General features: G+C 32.2%; 1 protein-coding gene across 16 annotated transcripts in view; it reads right to left on the reverse strand.

Annotated features, from left to right (window-relative positions):
- NFIB (nuclear factor I B) overlaps positions 1 to 18911 on the reverse strand; it is a 270801-nt gene that overhangs the window by 1630 nt on the left and 250260 nt on the right. For all 16 annotated transcript variants that reach the window (XM_074282919.1, XM_074282918.1, XM_074282911.1 and 13 more), the window contains one exon: positions 1 to 4996. This exon is cut by the window's left edge and continues 1630 nt beyond it. In XM_074282919.1, the coding sequence (XP_074139020.1) occupies positions 4979 to 4996 (18 nt within the window). In that variant the 3' untranslated portion in view covers positions 1 to 4978. The remainder of the gene's footprint in view (positions 4997 to 18911) is intronic.

Here is an 18911-nt window from a genome sequence, read left to right on the forward strand (position 1 = left end):
GTTTTCAGCCCCTTCAGCATGGAGTAGAACATTCACTTTTGGGTTTTTTATTTCCTGTTGAACATGATTAGCCTGCACATTATAAAATTAAAAAAAAAAAATTCTATAGAAACCCAATAAAAAAAAAAAAGCCCAGGAAGCATGCAGCTGGTTAATGTTAACAAAAGACCTTGACAGGAACATGTAAACTATATTGGATGTCATGCTTGGGGCCTAACTGCCAGCAACATTATAGAGTTGTTTCATTAAAACTGAATACTGTACACTGAGTTTGGGATAACTTTCTGCAGCCTTCATGGTTCCACACAGTACATAGGGTTTTCCAAAGTAGTTAATGAACACATCCTGGTGTCACACTGCTGAATATGTCCCTGTGCAATCTCTTTCATTAAGTCCTGATGAAGCTACAAGTCATAAATCCAAGATTCTGCTCCCTGAGGACACAGTTATGTGAGACCTAAGTCCGGTTTTAGTTCTCTGCCTATCCTGAATGCTCTGTGAACCTAATCTTAAATACCATCACGTAACAATCACAAAAACTTTTGCTAAAGGCCATATATACTAATAAAAAGACAGTGGTGCTTCCAACAGTCTGAAATGCTCAGAAAACCAACTTTTCCAATACTAAATACAACAAAATAACCTTCATAAAATATAACTTTTCTCCATTTACAATTTTTTAAAGGATTAGTAACCTATGCTTTTTAAGCACAGGAATCTGCGAAATAACTCCTAACATGGACAGATTTTTTTTTTTAATACATAACTTAAGAAACTGGAGAGTTTTAACCCAAGTCCAGTTTCTAAACAAGGAATATTCTTGTTTACTTTAAAAATGGAAACAACATATAGTTCCATTATAATTGTTAAAAAGTTAGCTTTACAAACAAGGGAACTTTAATTAAAAAAAAAATCTTAACAAAACTATACAGTGTACAAATTACTGTCTACAAGGTAGGCGGTTCGTTAAGAAGACCTTTCGCTCTTCTCCATACTTGCAGCTTCACAGATTCATTCACATATATTTTTAATGGAGCTGCCCACCCAAACATTACCCCACAACTATATTGCTATAATTAATATTTTTGCCATGTCTTTATGTACAGTCTCCTTCACTGCCTTTTATTTATTTTTTTTTCTTTAGTCAAGCCTCAAACGTTCATGTCACTCCAGGGGAAACACACTTCAGTGGCACTGCCAATGGGCCAGGGCTGCAAAGCAACAGAATAAAGGCGAAACAGTGCACATAGAACGGGGTGGCTTGAGACAATGGCCCCCTTCTGGAACCCAGGGGCGACCCACACCATCCTGAAGTTCTGGCTGTGGGATGGGCCGTTCAAGAGCTACAGAAGTAGGACTCTTCGTCAGAATATATTTCCTGGTGAAGGAGGAGGCCAAAGACTGGATCTGCGTCTTTTCTTTCTTTCTATATATTTATATATATATATATATATATATTTGTATGTAAGTATGTATATTTTAAATATCTTGATCTTAAAAAAGTTGATTAAAAAACTCAAAATAGGCCTTTATATTAAAGAGGCAGGCAGTAAAACCCACAGTGTAACTTCTTATTCAGCTAGGAATGCTCATTCATTCATTCACATCAAGAGAGTGAGTCTACCCTCAAAAAAAAATACTGTGTCTTGTGAGGTTGATTTGTTCACACAATAGGTCAAAGATATGTGAAAAGCTCAGTTTAAGATTATCTGTAGTTTACCAGGGTGAAGATCACAGAAATTATTGCACTTACTTCTGAACTTCAACTGGTCTTATCCTGCTGTGCTATTCAGCATTTGGGGACATCATACTGAATGGGCTAATCAAATACAATTGTCCAGCATGTAATCGTTGTTTGTAAGTATTCATTAGTAAATGATAAGCTGGGAGAACAATAGTTAGTTTATTTTATCAGACCATTACCTGGGGGCTAATGTCCTCAAGACAATATATCAGGTTTCACTAAATCTAACAGCTATCTTTGCATTAATAAATGGATTCTATGGGCTCTGGGAGAAAAGACAATATAAACAATATAAAGTTTTGGTGTCCCTCTTTCCCCCCAAAAAAATATCAAGGATTAAATAAATTCCATTATCTTCTAGAAGACTAAATTTGTCCACAGGAAAATTATTTCTACATCCTTCCTCCTTTTCTGTACTTGCTTCTAGGCAGAATGGATATGTACAAATAGAACCTATAGATGGCAAATTTTTTTTTCTTCCTCCCTTGAGATGAACTCTCACTGATATATCAGTCCCAATACATCCAAAAAGCAACTCTCTAACCCTTCAGTCATTGCCATCAGTTTGTAATATTAAGATATGGTCAAATCACATATTCCATCATCATAAAATGAAGAGTTGGGTAGACTAGAAATCTGGGGGGAGTAGGTGAATGAAGGAAGGGCACTAATTCTTCCAATGAAGGCTTTGTGTTGTATAAAAGAAAATGTGTCCTAGGTAGAGCCATTAATGAGAAATACCCTCTAAAGTGGATTTTTTAAAAAGATCTATCTTTGACAAGTATGAGATGGGCTCACTCTCACTGTGGGTCTTGACCTCTCAAGAAAAAACAAAGTAAGATAATTTCCTCAAGCCAAGTCTGCCTCCAACAGAATTCATTATTTTTTATTTGTCTGTGTGTGTGTGTGTGTGTGTGTGTGTGTGTGTGCGTGTGTGCATGCATGTGTGTGTTTAAATCCAGAAATGAGTTCAGCTTGCACCCCAGGTGGGAAGTTAACGAGAAGGAACCTATTTTTAAAGTTTGTCACAGTAGGCAGAACAGTCGCTTTGCAGCCCATGCCTGTCTAAGGGTACACTGCTTCACAGCTACACTGTAAAGTGTTAAAAATCCTCCCACCCACCCCAGAAAAAATATATATATATATATATATATATATATATATATATATGTATGTATGTATAAAAAAAAAATCCCCTGTCCATCTCTCAGTACACAAAAGGACCTCATCACACTGCAAAAATAGCAGTACCCACTTTGGTCAATTAAAACAAACAAACAAACAAAAAAAAGCATACATCATTCTTTTTTTTTTTCTTTTTTTCTTTTTTAAATCTGTGTACTTACCTATAATAACCAATACAGCTAAAAGCACTACCTACATAGGCAAAACTTGGTATTGCATAATTCGTATAAATTTGAACCCCCCCTCCCAAATATTAATTGGAAGATGAAAAACATGAAAGGTTAATAGAAAAAACACCAAAATACTGAAAATATTGCTGGTCGATTACAATTTTTAAGCGGCAACTATACACAGCCATGATATGCTTTATAAATGTGAGATAAAGGTATAACTGTCTAAAAAATCCATGATGTCACACTTTTTTTTTCATCTGGAGTACAAAATATTTTGTCATAAAAATGGTAAAGATTTAAAATTATAATAAATGCAGCAAAACAAGTGTAGTGATGTCACTTTTTTAGATTTCAAGGCAAGGCACGTAATGTGGACATTATATCTTCGTGCAAATTAGGATTACTGGAAAGAGTATTTTTGTTTAATTAAAATTTTAAGAGACATAGAGGCAAAATGTGTCTGCCCATGCACACTACAGTCCTGTCAATACGAGAAATTTGTTGAACAAGGCTAATTTCTGAAAGCACCATGCAAGTTTCCAGCACCCTGATGACTTCTGTTTTCTCAAGAGTGCATTTTTATATCCCACCCCTTTCATTCATTCCCAGTTTGTAAACTGTAAGCTTTGCCCTTGTGACATGGATTTGCCTGCCTCTTTGTCTCTATGATGCAGATTGTAGAGAACCTTTTGTACACCCTATGGGTTCTTGATGCAACCAGTAATTTAAAATAAATAAATCCTACCTCCATGGAGGCAGCAGCTAAACCAACATAAGTGCTGTGTTTCTATTAATTTCTCTCTTTTTTTTTTCTCAAGCACATGATTTGTCTTGATTTAATGCCTTTGAATGCCCTCAAAAACTGAGGGGAAAATAAATTCGTTCAAAATTATTTTAAATTCTTTTTAATCCCCTCAATTTAGAGTCCAAGGGCTGAAGGACTTATAATGATGATTCCCCTTTAGATATAAATTTTTAAATTGCACTTGCCTCTGTTAAGTGTTTCTTTTGTGGGGAAAATATTATATTAATTTTTACTGTTGCATGCAGAGATAACACTTTACCTACATAGAGGCATTTCTTCCATAGAGCCTTTGTGTTCAGACTGATTTTTTTCCTTTTTTCCTTTTTATTTTTTTTATTTATTTTTATTATTATTATTTTTTTAAGATTTCAAACTGGGTTACACACTGGAAAAGGCTGGGTTAAGGGCCAGAGTTGAATAAATCTGAACTGATAACTAAAGGCTACAGAGCTTGTATTTATTTTTTAACTTTTAGAAATCAGAGTGTTTACAAAATGGCTGGCTCAAGGCCCTTGTCATCTGGCAGCTCCAAGGCTGCCTCCTAGCCTTTGTTGTGTGAGATAACCAGGAATAGTGATTCCATGCGTAAACAACAAGAATACTAAACCAAGAAAACTAGCTTATCATGCAAATATTAAGGCATCTAGAAAGTCAGTTAAAATATATTGTCATCGAGACAGAACATCTATTTCCCAGCGGACTTCATATAACAAAGGCTACTTAGCAGGGGCTGCGCTCTACCCATCAGTGAAATATCATCGACCCTTTTTTATGTCATTACAGTTTCAACCTTAAGGGAATTAGTGATTGTAAGTGCTGCAATTGCTGGTCTATATATTTTTTCTTCTTTCTTCAGTTTCTTTTTTAGTCCCATCTTCCTTTTTTTCATTTCTTTTTTTTTTCCTGTTTTAAAATTTTTGTTGTGTGATTTTTGTTGTTATTCTTCTTTTGGTTTTCCCTCAGTTGCTTGTTTCTGCTTGAAGGAAAGGTTCTCCAATTATGTTCAAACCATAATTTTGGACATTTGTTGGCAGGATTGGTGTCCTGTTTGATACTTGAAAAGGGACCAAGCTAGCCCAGGTACCAGGACTGTTGAAGAAAGAGAGAAGGAAAGAAAAAAAGGGGAAAAAAAAGAAACATGATTTTAAAATGTGTAACAACATTTGACATGTAAATACCATAAGCTAATTATATTAGTATTCATTTGATAATCAAGAGTTAAGAGAAATAAAGTTGGTGATCTTGTGAATGCCATTTGAGCTCTTGTCATAATTTCACACTTACAGATTTAGACAATATGGTAAATGGGTTACAATAAATTGTAATATTAGCATTTTAAGCATATACTATGTGGTCTACTTCTTTCATGGAAAGCAAGACAAAGCATAGGGTAAAAACCCAACTATGGCAGATGAGAGCACTGAAATCTTATCTAATTGAGGATATTCTTATTTAAATTGTTTGATTCATTCTTAAACATGTAAAATATTAAATAGAATAAAAAGAAAAAAATACTATACAACTTCAATAAATGTGTCAAAACATCAATTCTATTCTTCAATATTTTTTAAACCTTACATCACCAAATGTTAACATGGCCATAAAGTCTATAGCTACAGAGTTAAATGAACATGAAGAAAACTACCTAAATGAAGTGAAAGATTTCCTTTTTTTATTATATGAAAACATAAAAGAAAATAAAACATTCCACATTTTATTATTGTGACTAATTTGAGGAATGATTACCCACACTTAAATTTTAAATTCAGCATTTTTTTTCCAGTAGAGTCACCACCACTTCATCATGTGGAACCAGAAGTTTTATCTTTACAGAATATACACATTAGTGAGAGAGGGTCATTATGTGGAATAAGGGGTTCTCTCCACTTATGATTACTATTACTATTTTAATGCTTTTCTTTCTACCTTTTCTGTTCTCTCCCATGGATTTGACAGAGATGAAACAAGAGCTTAATAAGTTAAAGTGCTGGACTTTGCGTCTCATGTTAGCTAGGAAGATGAGTCTCAACATCTATCCATTCATATCCACCAAGCAGATCTTCTACTATTCTTCTCCGTGTTTTGCCATGGTACTCTTTGAATCAATGTATTGAGAAGAAATTAAAATAATGTCCAAGTGACTAAAAAAAAGGAAAATATTGGTACTGGCATTTATATTTTGATTATTTTGAGATATTAATCTGAAGGTTCCATTTTTATTCAGTGCAAATGTTATATAACTGTTAACCAACATAGCACAAAATAATTTGGTAATTTAGTTATGGCATACTCAGTGTTTTTTCTTTAAAAACAAACTGGATTTTTTTTGTTCTACTTTTTGTTTACAATTTATTATCAACTTTTTAAAATTATATGTGCATGGGGAAACATGTACAATCATGTTAGGAGTGCTATGGCACATTATATACTAGATTGGGGCAGTGAGATCAGGATCCCAGTTTTGCTGTTTTAATGCCTATATGATATTGATGAAGTCACTTCCAATCTTTGGCCTTAAACTATAACTGAATTATAAAATAATGAGATTGAATCAGATATTATTTAAATTCCCATCCACCTCTAAATCCTACCTATCCTTTCTATTCTGAACTTTTACAAGTAGCACAAATATTTTCTTTATTCATTCTTAAAATTCCAAGTATAAAAGCAAGTATGTTCTAATGTTTGGAAGAAGATATTTAGGGGATGTATATATGTATATATTGTATATACATATATATGTATGTGTATATACATATGTATATTTTTGCATATACTTATATGTATATTAATACATATATCTATATAGTATGTGTGAATATTTCTTTGACAGAATCTATACATGGTAGAGTAAATGTGGCAACAATAGATAAGAGTTGGCCTTAGAATAAATAAGAATAACCAAGTTCAAATACACTGTCTGTAAACATAGATTCTGTATAAACTTGGGCATTTAATCTCTTAAACTGCAAGCAATTCTCTTAAGCAGTAAATTGCTCAACAGTTGCTGATTTGAATTAGTTAAGATAGCTTCTTTATTTGGCATTCCCTTAACCAATAAAATTATTACCTGGATAGTACAATGAGTAGAGTTAGACAGCTGGGTCTGTAGTCAAAAAAACTCGAGTTCAAATCTAACTTCAAATACTTAGGTATGTAGCTTAGACCTTTATTTACCTTAGTTTCCTCAACTGTAGAATGGGGTGATAACATCTAATCTCTCAGAGTTTTGTGAAGACATAAATGAGATAATAACCATAAAACACTTAGTACAATGCTTGGCACATAGTAGGTACTATGTAAATACCAGCTATTATTGTTATTATTAAAATCATAAATCTGGAAGAAAAAGTGTCTGAAAAAAATCTAGATAATTTACAGTTTCTTAGGAGTACATTTATGAATTAAAGTCTAAAAAGAAAAAAAAAGTCACCTACATTTTTCATGCAATTTAAAATTTAATTTTAATTTCAAAAGTATATTTTTCTGTGCTCAGCTTGCACTTATGCAATAAAAAGTAACTGTATTCATAATTATAGGTTTCAATAAATATACTACTATGCCATTGCCTATAAAACCAATTTTTTTGACTTCAAAAGTTGTATTGAGATATATTCAGAGCACACCTACAAAAGTAGTCATGCCCATTTAAAGGAAAAAAATAAATCTCAATTCTATTTAATACGAACTGTAATTGAAAAGAACAAAAACCATGCAATACCACAGCCAACTGTAAGAGGCTTAATTGTTTCAACACATTTCTTTATCCTTCTATTTTGTATATGTTCCACAGTGTGTTTGTTTTTGCTTCACATCATTCCAGTTTGAATAACATTTAAGAAATTTGTTATAAAGAGACTCATCAGGAAAAAGCAAAATCTCAAATTAGAAACTAATACGAATAGGTAAGGAAGAAAGGATTAAAAAACTAATGTTTAGACGAAATCTGACATAGCAGGGGAAGAAGACTCAAGTAAAACAATGTAATATCCAATTTAAATGATTAGTAGGAAAATAAGATGTATCATTTGAAGATCATCTTCTTGAAGAAATAGTATATATTAGTGATTGGAAGTAGGTATAACTCATTCTTTAAAAGAGACAACTACATGAATATAAAAAGAATATGAATACATAATTTTACAGTAGGTTCTTTATCCTGTACTTTGTAGGAGTTTGATAGTTTTTATTCTTTGGAAAATGTTCAATAAAAATAAATTACTGTTAGCGACTTAAAGGGCTCTTGCTGCAGTATGACTAACAAATTTAATTTAGATGTTTATTTAAACCTTTCAAACCTCCTATACTACATTATGACCATGTCAAAAATGCAGTATGCAATATATTTGTCAATACTGTTTATGGACCCTTGGGGAAGAATAAATCCCCTACATTAACACTATGCAGACCCCATATATGAGTTTTACAAGTCTCTTATTACCAATTTGTAAGTTGACTTCAGAATTATAAGGCACACAGCCATGTTCGGGTTTGGGGGTTTCCCCTATTGCAAATACTAAATTTTACTTAAAGTCCATGACAACAGCATAAAAAGAAATAGAAAATTGAAAAAATTATCCAGATCGTTCAACTGCCAAATCCTTTTTGCCTCAAGATTATATACATACCTATATATATATATATATATATATATATATATATATATAGGTGTATATATATATATAGGTATGTATATATGTGTATATATATGTGTGTGTGTATATATACATATATATGTATATATATGTGCGTGTGTGTGTATGTATATGTGTATATATATATATATATATATATATACACATATTTCCAGTGACAAGTGTTAGTATCAATCATGTATATTTAGTTTCCTTTCCATGTAGGTATATTAATAATATACAGATGAATAGCCATTATTTAAAAAAAAAAGTCAAATGGCTGAGTTTCTGAATCTCGATTATTACAATTAAGAATAGAATTGAATGTGAACAGTTGAAAGTTCTTGTTGCCTTTCTGTCCACCCAGCTCTTTGTGTCTCTAAACACCAAGCAATAGGATACAAATGAGAACATATCCAGATCTTATGCTAAAAATATCCAAATGAGTCTCCTGAGCAATATATACTTAGATTCCAATCAACAAATATTTATTACCTTCCAACATACATATATTCTGTTGTTTCCATTTGCTGAAATATTTTACCAGAAAGAAGGAAGATGATAAAGTAGGAAGAGAGTTAAAAGGTGGACTTGACTAAAAAACACTTTAGCAGCTCATCATAAAGTCAGCTCAACAAAGTACACTTTTAAGAAGGAAGGTATAGAAGAACACCAAAAATATTCTCTGTAAATATCTTTACACCAGATGATATACAATCAATGTGCATGCCCCTCAATTCCGGAATGTGCTGCTACAATATACATGTGTGATGACTGACTAAATAATTCTTTACTTTTATTGGATGGCTTTTCATTATTACAAATTTCACTTGACCAGATTCTGACCCCTTGTAAATAAGTCTAATTTATGTTTAGTGGAATTAAGGAGTAAAGGGAGAGATAAAGAAAAAAGTTTGCTCTCCTACTTTTTGAAAGTGACATGCCATTCTTTTATTTCTTATGCTGTAATCTGAATTAAATAAGTGATAAGTGCCTTTTCATTTGTTGTGTATTAATTAATTCCATTCAAATTAGTCAATCTGATTTTTTTTTCCTTCAAGATATGTGGTATTCCATTTTCTACCTCTTTTCTCTATTTTGGAATATGCCATCCCCCATCCCTGGAATGAATCTGTCTTCACCTCCAACTCTGAGAGGCCCCAGTCTCCTTGAATGCTCAGTTAGTATGCTAACTCCTTCAAAAAGCCTTTCCTGACACCTCTACAGATTATCATTATGTACACTTAATTTTTTATATATTTGGTATCCTTCTACTGGAATACAGCAGGCAAGATTAAAGAAGACTATGATGAGAAAGGGGAGCAGAAATCCTATTAAAGGATTCACATTTAAACATAATTGGTACAGTATGGATAATAAACAAAACAAGAAAGATATTTATATAAATAAGCATCATAAATAGTAGAGACAGTATAGGATGATTTGTAACAAGATTATAGAAATAAAAGGATTGCTCTAGAGAAAGTAGAGACATTTATGCAGCACGAAGATGGTAACTTTTGTATAAGCCTTGCTAGAAGTGTCCCTCCAGGCTTTGTGATGATGGAACTTCCTCTCTCGTTTTTTTCTCTATACTTTTTCATTTGGTACTCTTGTCAACTCCTATAGGTTATATATATGAAACTCCAGTTTCATTGCCCCATATTTTATATCATCAACCAACTTCCGAATCAAACTAAACATATCCCAAACTCTTTGACTTTTCCCCAAAACTTTTTCTTTTTTCCAACTTCTCTATCACTATCAACAGTGACAACATCCTCTCAGTCATAGTAGCTCACAATCTTGGTATCATCTTCAAATATTCATTTCACATATCTACTCTATTGCCATAAGTTGTCCTTTTTGCTATTACATCTTTCACATATGTCTTCTAGCAACTTACACAGGCACCAACCTAATTCAGGCCTTTATCACTTCTCATTTTACTACTGTAATAGCCTTCTAATTGATATCTGGCTTTAAGTATCTGCTTATTTTATTTCATCTTCCATTCAGCTGTCAAAATGATTTTTTTCTAAAGCACAAGTTTAACCACATTTACTCACAATTCAGTAAAATCCAGTGGTTTCCCATTACCTCTAGAATCAAAGTCCTCTGTTTTTCATTTAAAGTTCTTTGTAATCTGTTTTTTCCTACCTTTCTAATCTTCTTTACTCTTCTCTACAACTTCTATGAGACCCAACTACACTGATTTTCTTACTCTCCTCATATACAATACTCTATCTCTTTTTTTCTGTGTCTTTGTCCTGGCTTGCCTCTCATACCACAAAAGCTCAATATCTTTTTCCCCACCTCTTTTTTATTCCTGGCTTCCTTTAAATCCCAATTCAAACCTCAAACTTCACAATCTATAGGAGTCCTTTCATGACACTCTTTTCTCCTTACCTCTAGCCACCTGATAAGTACCTTCCTCTCTGAAATTACCTCTTTTCTGTATTATATATATATATATATGTATATATACACATATATCTTATATGTAATAATTACTTCCACATTGTTTTCTTCATTAATATATGATCTCCTTGTGGGAAGGAACTGTTTTTTTTTCCTTCTTTTTTGTTGTTTTGTTTTGTCTTGTTTATTTGTTTGCTTGTTGGTTTAATTTTTTGTTGTATTCTTAACACTTAACGTACCATAGTGCCTAATGCATAATAAACTCAATACTTATTTTCTAATAAACTGGTTGATTGGTTGATTGAAGCTTCATGGAAAGCATTGATTAAGGATCAAATGAAAGAAAATAGAGACCAAAATGTGGCAAGAGTGAAATATAGACTTGACTAGACAGCAGAATTGATGAGAAGTTGCCAACTTAGATTGCAAAGCTGGCATGGAGTTAGAGTCTGAGGAGAGGCAGCAATCCTTTTACACCAGCATGTTCTCTGCTAAAAGAGGAACAGTTTGAAAAATTCTTGAATTTCTTTGCTGATATTTCAATCTTTCAGAAATGATTATTTCTGTGGATTGAATTATAAATGAGAAGAAATGATTTGTTGAACCAAGGTGTTGAGAACTTTGGAGGATATGATATGGTCATGCATAGTATGTCAAGACGTACTTTAGGAGAATATATTTCAAAGGATTCAGGGATAGCATATGTATGACAAAATGACCTGGAACTCTAAAAGGGCAGTCAGCTTATTATGAATATAAAGTCTCAAAAGGCAAAATTATAATGCTGAAATCCCAATTGATTCATAAGGAGGAAAAGGAAAATGGGAAATGTCTAAACACAGAGGAAATCACTGAAAAAACAGGTTTTGAAAACACAAGTATAAGAGATAAAAAGCAAGGACAGTTAATAATGAATGACGAGAAACTAGAATCTATAACATAATATTAGGAAGCTGAGATTTATGATAAATTTTAAGGACAAAAATGAGTTGCTTTTATTTTAATCTACATTGTGGACAGAAAAAGAAAAAAAAAGAATAGACAGCAACTCTTTTTTGTAATGATTGAGGCAATTATAACAGGTAAAAAGAGAAGTAGCACTATTTAATTTCTATTTCAATTTTTATTTCTCCACCAAAGAGAATATCTAGTCTGAGAAGGATAAAACCAAAATAGTTAACAAGTAATTGAACCCTGTGGTAAATGAAACATAAGAGAAGTACTCTTAATGGATTCAAGTAAACTAGTCCACTTGAATTACGTCAGGGTCCTGAAATAATATTGCATATATGGCTACTGAACAAGTCAGTGATCTTTAAAGTGGTCAAATGAGAGAGATGCCATAGCACTATGACCCAATTTTTAAAAAGGGAAAGACATTTCAGTTAGATAATCATTGAGTCCAAATAAAATTCTAGAACACATTATTAAATGTGATGGTTGATGAATACTGAAAAAGGGAAGAAGTGATTCTAATAAGCTAGCATCACATTATTAAGAAAAAGCCAAAATACACTATCTTCATTTTCTTCTCCTCTTAACAATTGGCATCAAAGTACTCTGAATAAAACATTGGGTGCTAAATACAGATCAAATGAATGAATGAATGGATCAGAGAATGTCCTGTGTAAAGCCCATCTGGATTTCAGCAAAACATTTTACAAAGTCTTTAACAACACCTTTGGAGACAAAATAGAAAGATGTCCATTTTAAAATGCGGTTAAATGAATGCTTGATTAAAAAAATCCAAAGAATGTGTTGATTAATTGATCAGTGCTAACCTGGAAGGAGCTCTCTAATGGAACGTCATGGAGCTCTGTCCTTGGCTCTGCTCTGTTTAACATTTTTATCAATGATTTGAATGAAGGAATAAAGAATTTTCCTCTCTGCAGATCACACAATTTTGGTGGACAGAGCTAGTATATTTTATGGTAGAATTAGAATCCAAAAAAAAAAAAAAAATCCAAGAACACCAAAGCATAAGACTGAACATAATAGTATGAAGAAACTACAGAACTTACTAGTTAAAGGATCAGAGAATCACAGATCTAGATTTATATCTGGAAGGAAGCTAAGAGGTCATTTAGTTCAAGTATCCCATTTTACAGATGAAGAAACTGAGGTTCACAGTGTTTGAATACCTTGGATCACCTTAGAGTGAAGAAGACCTGAATTCAAGTCCTGGTTATGTAATCATAAACAAGTCATTGTTAGTGAGTTAGTGAGTTGACCTCATTAAACCTAGAAGTTACAAATGAGTTTCTGATATGAAAAAGGGAATGAGTAATCTACAGTGATCACAGGAATGCCTCCCTGACAATTGTTGTTGTTCAGTTGTTTCTGTCTTATCTTTGCAACCCCTTTTAGGAGGTTTTCTTGGCAAAAATATTGGAGTTGTTTGTCAGCTCATTTTACAATTAAGGAACTGAAGTAAACAGGGTTAAGTGACTTGCCCAGGGTCACACACTATTCCAATCCCAGTGCTCTCTCCATGTTGCCATTTAACTGCCCCTCCTAACAAATAGAGATATCTAATCAAGGAATAAACTGCCAATGAATGAAATGGGTTCCTTTGTAATATTCCTCTTCAGAAGCTGCATGACAGAGACCAGGAAGTATGAACTACAAAGTTCAGATATGGGTTGACTATGAATTGCAGCAAAAATAACTTCCAATTCTGAAATTTGGTGATTAAAGCAAAATTACATATCCAGACCCGCTCATTCAACATTTTTTCTTCCCAATAAAGTCATGCCCATCATGACAGTTTAAAGAATCAACTTTAAAAGTCTATCATGGGAGACTTATCTCTTTTCAGTAAAACAGTGATTCAAGACAATTCCAATAGATTTGGGAAGGGAAATGCCATTCACTTCCAGAAGGAGAACTATGGAGATTGAATACATTTCAGAACATCTTATATTTATCTCTTTTTTGTTTTTCTTTCTTGTGGTTTTTCTCCCTTTTATCCTGATTTTTTTTTTCACAACATGACAAAGATGGAAATACATTTAAAATATATTAAATATATTTATTTTATATAATTATAAATTAATATATATTTGTTATATATAAAACCTACAACAGATTTTTTGCTATCTAGGGGAGAGGGGAGGCAAAAGAGGAAGAAAAATTGGGAATTCAAAATCTTACAAAAATTAATGTTAAATACCATCTTTACATGTAATTGGAAAAACAAAATACTATTGAGGATGGCAAAGAATCTATCATGGGAGGAGAAATAGTTAGAAATCAGTTAATATTAAAAAGTGAGTTTTAATGGCAGATCATCTCAATATGAAGCAGAAAAATGAGGTAAATTAAAAAAAAAAAAAGGTTAGTGGTATCTTAGGCTATATGAAGATAAGTATATTGTCCAGACTGAAAAAAGTAATCAATCTCCAACCTAGTCAGGCCAGATGTGGGACATTATGTCCAATTCTGGGCACATCCAGCAAAGGATGAGGGAACTAAGAAGCCTGCCATTCAAAGATTTGTTGTAGAAACTGAGAATCTCTAACAAGGAAAAGAGAAATCATAATGCATGATAGAGTCTTGGTCTGTAGAAGCATGTTATATTTCTTAGAATACTATGTGGAAATTGTGGCTCAACAACAACAACAACAACAAAAACCTCTTAATGATTAGAGATGTCCAAAAATGAATGTTCTTCTAGAGATGGTGAGATCCTTTATCACTAGAGAGGGTTTCAAGGAGAGGAGTGGATATACTAAAAAAAGGTAGGAGTTTCTGGTAGAGTCTAAAACTATCTCCCAGGGTCTTTTAAATTCTAAGAATTTATGATTCTATTTGATAGTGGACTTATTGGACTTCTTACTGATTCAAGATTTATAAAACGTCAAAAGATCCAATTCTACATCTTTCAAGACAACAGAAATACCTTCCCTGTTTTTACATACTGATTCAATCATGAGCAGTCCAATGTTTACTTTAAAATATAAATGCTCTTTCAAAAGCCTTAAGCATAAATATTGATGAAATGAAACAAAAAAGATATTGTATATATTTATATATGTATAAATCATCTAAATACATTAGAGGGTACTAAAAATAGCTATGAGCTGTAAAGCACAAAGAATAGATCACAACTTTCATTATTAACAAGCATTTGGTATGATATTTCAGCACTAGCTTAAAAATATCCACAACAATCAGTGATGAATATCATTTTCTTAGAATAATATTTGTGTGATACTTTTTATCCCAAAGGAAAGCACCTTGACTAAGTTGGACAATGTTCCTTCTCTATTAGTAGAAACAATCTGTCTCATAAAGTGAGTAAAGATAAGTTAATTAAGTCTGGGTGGAAATCCTCCTGCCTTGGATTATATATATATATATATATATATATATATATATATATATATATATACACACACATATATACACATATATACACATATATATGTATATATATATACACACATATATATATGTATATATATGCATATATACACATATATATGCATATATATATACACACACACAAACACACACACATGTGGTGATTGGTTATTTATAAACTGAATATGTGAATAATATCCAGAAAGAAACAAAGAAATGCCAGTAAGAATTCAAATTTCCATAATACTTTATAGATTTACAAGGTTTATATCTTCTCAAAACACTGAAGTAGGAAATATCAACATCATTATTCCTATTTTGTAAATAATAGGATTTAGAACTTAAAGACCTTAAAGATCACTTAGTCTGGGGCCATTATTTTTCAGGTGAAGAAAATGAGGCCCAAGGAAGTTAGGACTTGCCCAATGTCACATAATTATTGAACAACACAGTGGAGATTGCCCATTGACTAAATGCAATGTTCTTTCCATGATTCAACCTTGCCACTGTAGCCACAGAGAAGTTAAATGACTCGCCTAAGATCATTCAACAAGTGATGGAGTCAGGAATCAAGCATCAGTCTTTGAGTCCAGTGTTATTTTCTTTATGGAAGAGAATATAAATTAAATGGATCTTTGTGAAAATGAAAAAAAAAATGATGCTCAGTAAACATTCAACTTTATGAATTGACTATTGTTCCCAAATATTATTATGAGACTATTAATTGTGGTCCAAATTAATGAGTCACTAAAATTCTTGTGGACAAATTTGGTTAGAATCCTAAGCTCCAATTCAAGTAATTATATTGTGTCTTCCTTAATCTTAGCCATATTTCAACTCTATTTTTACTATTTCACTTTACCTATATTCCCTGTCCCAAGGTAGTAATGTGGGGTAATAGCTGTTGGACTATTTCTCATATGAGACTGGATTTCAATGAAAGATAGAATTTTACATAGCATGCCATGCAATTTTTTCTTTCCATCATTTTTAAGGAACATTTTATAATCTTCATATTACCATCTGAATGATACTTGGTACATGTAAGATGGCTTCTAATGACTATTATTTCTAATAATCACCTGCTTCTGAAAGCTCCCTGCTTAGCTCTTACCTGAATTATAAGGTACTCACATGGATTCTTTAGGAAATACCAAAAATCATAACTTGCAGGTGTTTCATGGAATTACTCTAAGTGAAAGCAATAGCACTTGAGAGCAAGGAAAAAGAGAAGTATTTGTTTCTTAAATGAATAGCCTTATTTATAGCAGTTCTTTAGGAAATGGAAGCTTTGAAAAGTGACAAGCATCAAAATGCTAGACAATAAAATCTCATCAAATTGGAATCCACAATTCAGAATTTGTCATAATTGGGTCATATTGGACTGAAGGAACTAAGTTTTTTTTCTTTGTACCATCTGTGAAAAATAAGCTCTAAGTAAAATAATAGTATTTCATATTGCTCTACTTAAGAATGGAACACAAAAAAATCTCCTTCAGCCCTCAGAAAGTCATTTCATTGAAAACTTCTACTACACATAAAATATGCCAACTATAAACGATTCCTATGTATTTTGTTAAAAAAAAAAAAGTCTTTGAAACTTGAATATCCCTCTTCTGTTTTATTGTCAACAGTATCAATTTTCAGCATGTATTTGAACATAAATCAAAGATAGTAGTCTTAGGATGTCAAAATATTCAAACTTTTCATTGCTATTTTTCCCTTAATAGGACAAATATATTACCATGTTTTACTCTATATGATAACTTTTATTTATGATTATAGATTTTAAAAAATGATGGATTGACAAATGAATATGATAGAGATAATTTTACATGTATGCATATGTATTTATACACACACACAAACACACACAAACACATACTACACTGTCTATTTGGGGTAGGTACTGATATATGGGCTGATACATATAAAGCATGAGAAGTAACTGGAAAAAAAAAAGTAGTAATTCTTCATGGGATGGATAGAGCAGAGAATGTGCTATATTAGAATTTACAGTGAAATCCTCAGCTTTAAATCAAATCATCTAATATATAATAAAGTACAGCACATTTATTTACTGAGGAAAAATCCACAAATTATTTTAAAATTAGAATTATTAATATAGCTTCTCACATAGGGGAATAGAGTACTATAAAGGCATGTAATTTGTTTAAACTTCTAGAATTTTATAATATTTATGTTGCCAACTAAAAGATATCAAATTCATCTTTTCTACTACGTTCTACTAGGCATATATATTTGTGCATTTACATTTATAACAACTATATATAATTTTAATTAGAAAAGGGAACATTTTAAAATTCCTAACACTTTCAACAAAAATTTTCTTAAATTAGTTGTTGCCAAACAGCTATTTTACGTAATTTGTTAATATATTATATAATATACAATTCAACTTTAAATAAAAGATGATCATTATATGAAAAATAACATGGCTGGCAATAATTGGAAATTTTAAAATTTTCATTTACTCAGTAAACTCTGCCTTGTCTGGCTGCTGACAAAACACTTTACATGCAGACTCATGGAAAATGTAAATCTAATTCTTCTTATAAAACATCCTGAAATAAAGTATTTAATATACTTCCTTACTCTTTAAAGGGTTAATAAGCAAAGTTTACACTTGGGAATTTTTTGAAGCACGCTCCTCCCTTTCTTGTTGGGCTGCCAAAAATCATCTGACAGGAAACGTAAGATTAAGTTTGTCCTACCTAAGTGAACAAAGAGTGCTCAGAACAGGCAACTGGTTTACTGCAGAGCGGGAACTTTTCTAATCCTGCTGGAATCTACAGTGCTTCTCAGAAAATATCACTGAAAAAGTTGTTTTCTTTACTCTAACATCTTGTCTCTGGATCATCTTATTTTAGTCACACTGCAGATCCTGCTGCTTCTCCCATAAAGGTTAACTTAAAACTCCAAACATAATCATGTGGAAAATGGACATTATTGATTCCTATGGTCCATTGTTCCCCCATTCTAAGTCCCTGAAGTTCAAGTTCAATCTGGAATTACATCATGTCTGGTTTCTCCTGGTTACCAGAACGGCTTGAGACGTGACCACAGCTACAGAAAAAACAAACAGCCTTCTTCACGCTTCGGCTCCCCTATCGATTCAAACATAAACTTTTTTTCTTTCTCTCAAGTATGCTTCAAGTATGGAGCATGGTTAATTTAGAGATTAAGTTCCAAATTAGATTATCTAATGGCATCTTAATGGATTGCTGACCCATTTCCTGTGGGATGGCAGCATGCAAGTCTGGCTGGAATACAATTCATTTCTTAGGAAGTGTTTCTAAAGACATTTGCCCAGATAGAAAGGAAGCATCATGTTCTCCACATCTTTATAATGTAGAAACTTAGAAGAAAGAAAACTACAATGGAGATATCTATATCTATATTTATATCTATCTATCTATCTAGATAGATAGATATGTATGTGTGTGTGTATACATACAATATATATACATATATTAACTGCTTGGGGACATATCTTCATAACTGCTTTCTGTGACAACTATATCAAGTATTGTTTCATTCAGTCAAAGCTAATATTTTAATTT

The sequence above is a fragment of the Sminthopsis crassicaudata genome, chromosome 1 (assembly GCF_048593235.1).
Source record: "Sminthopsis crassicaudata isolate SCR6 chromosome 1, ASM4859323v1, whole genome shotgun sequence".
Taxonomy (NCBI): domain Eukaryota; kingdom Metazoa; phylum Chordata; class Mammalia; order Dasyuromorphia; family Dasyuridae; genus Sminthopsis; species Sminthopsis crassicaudata.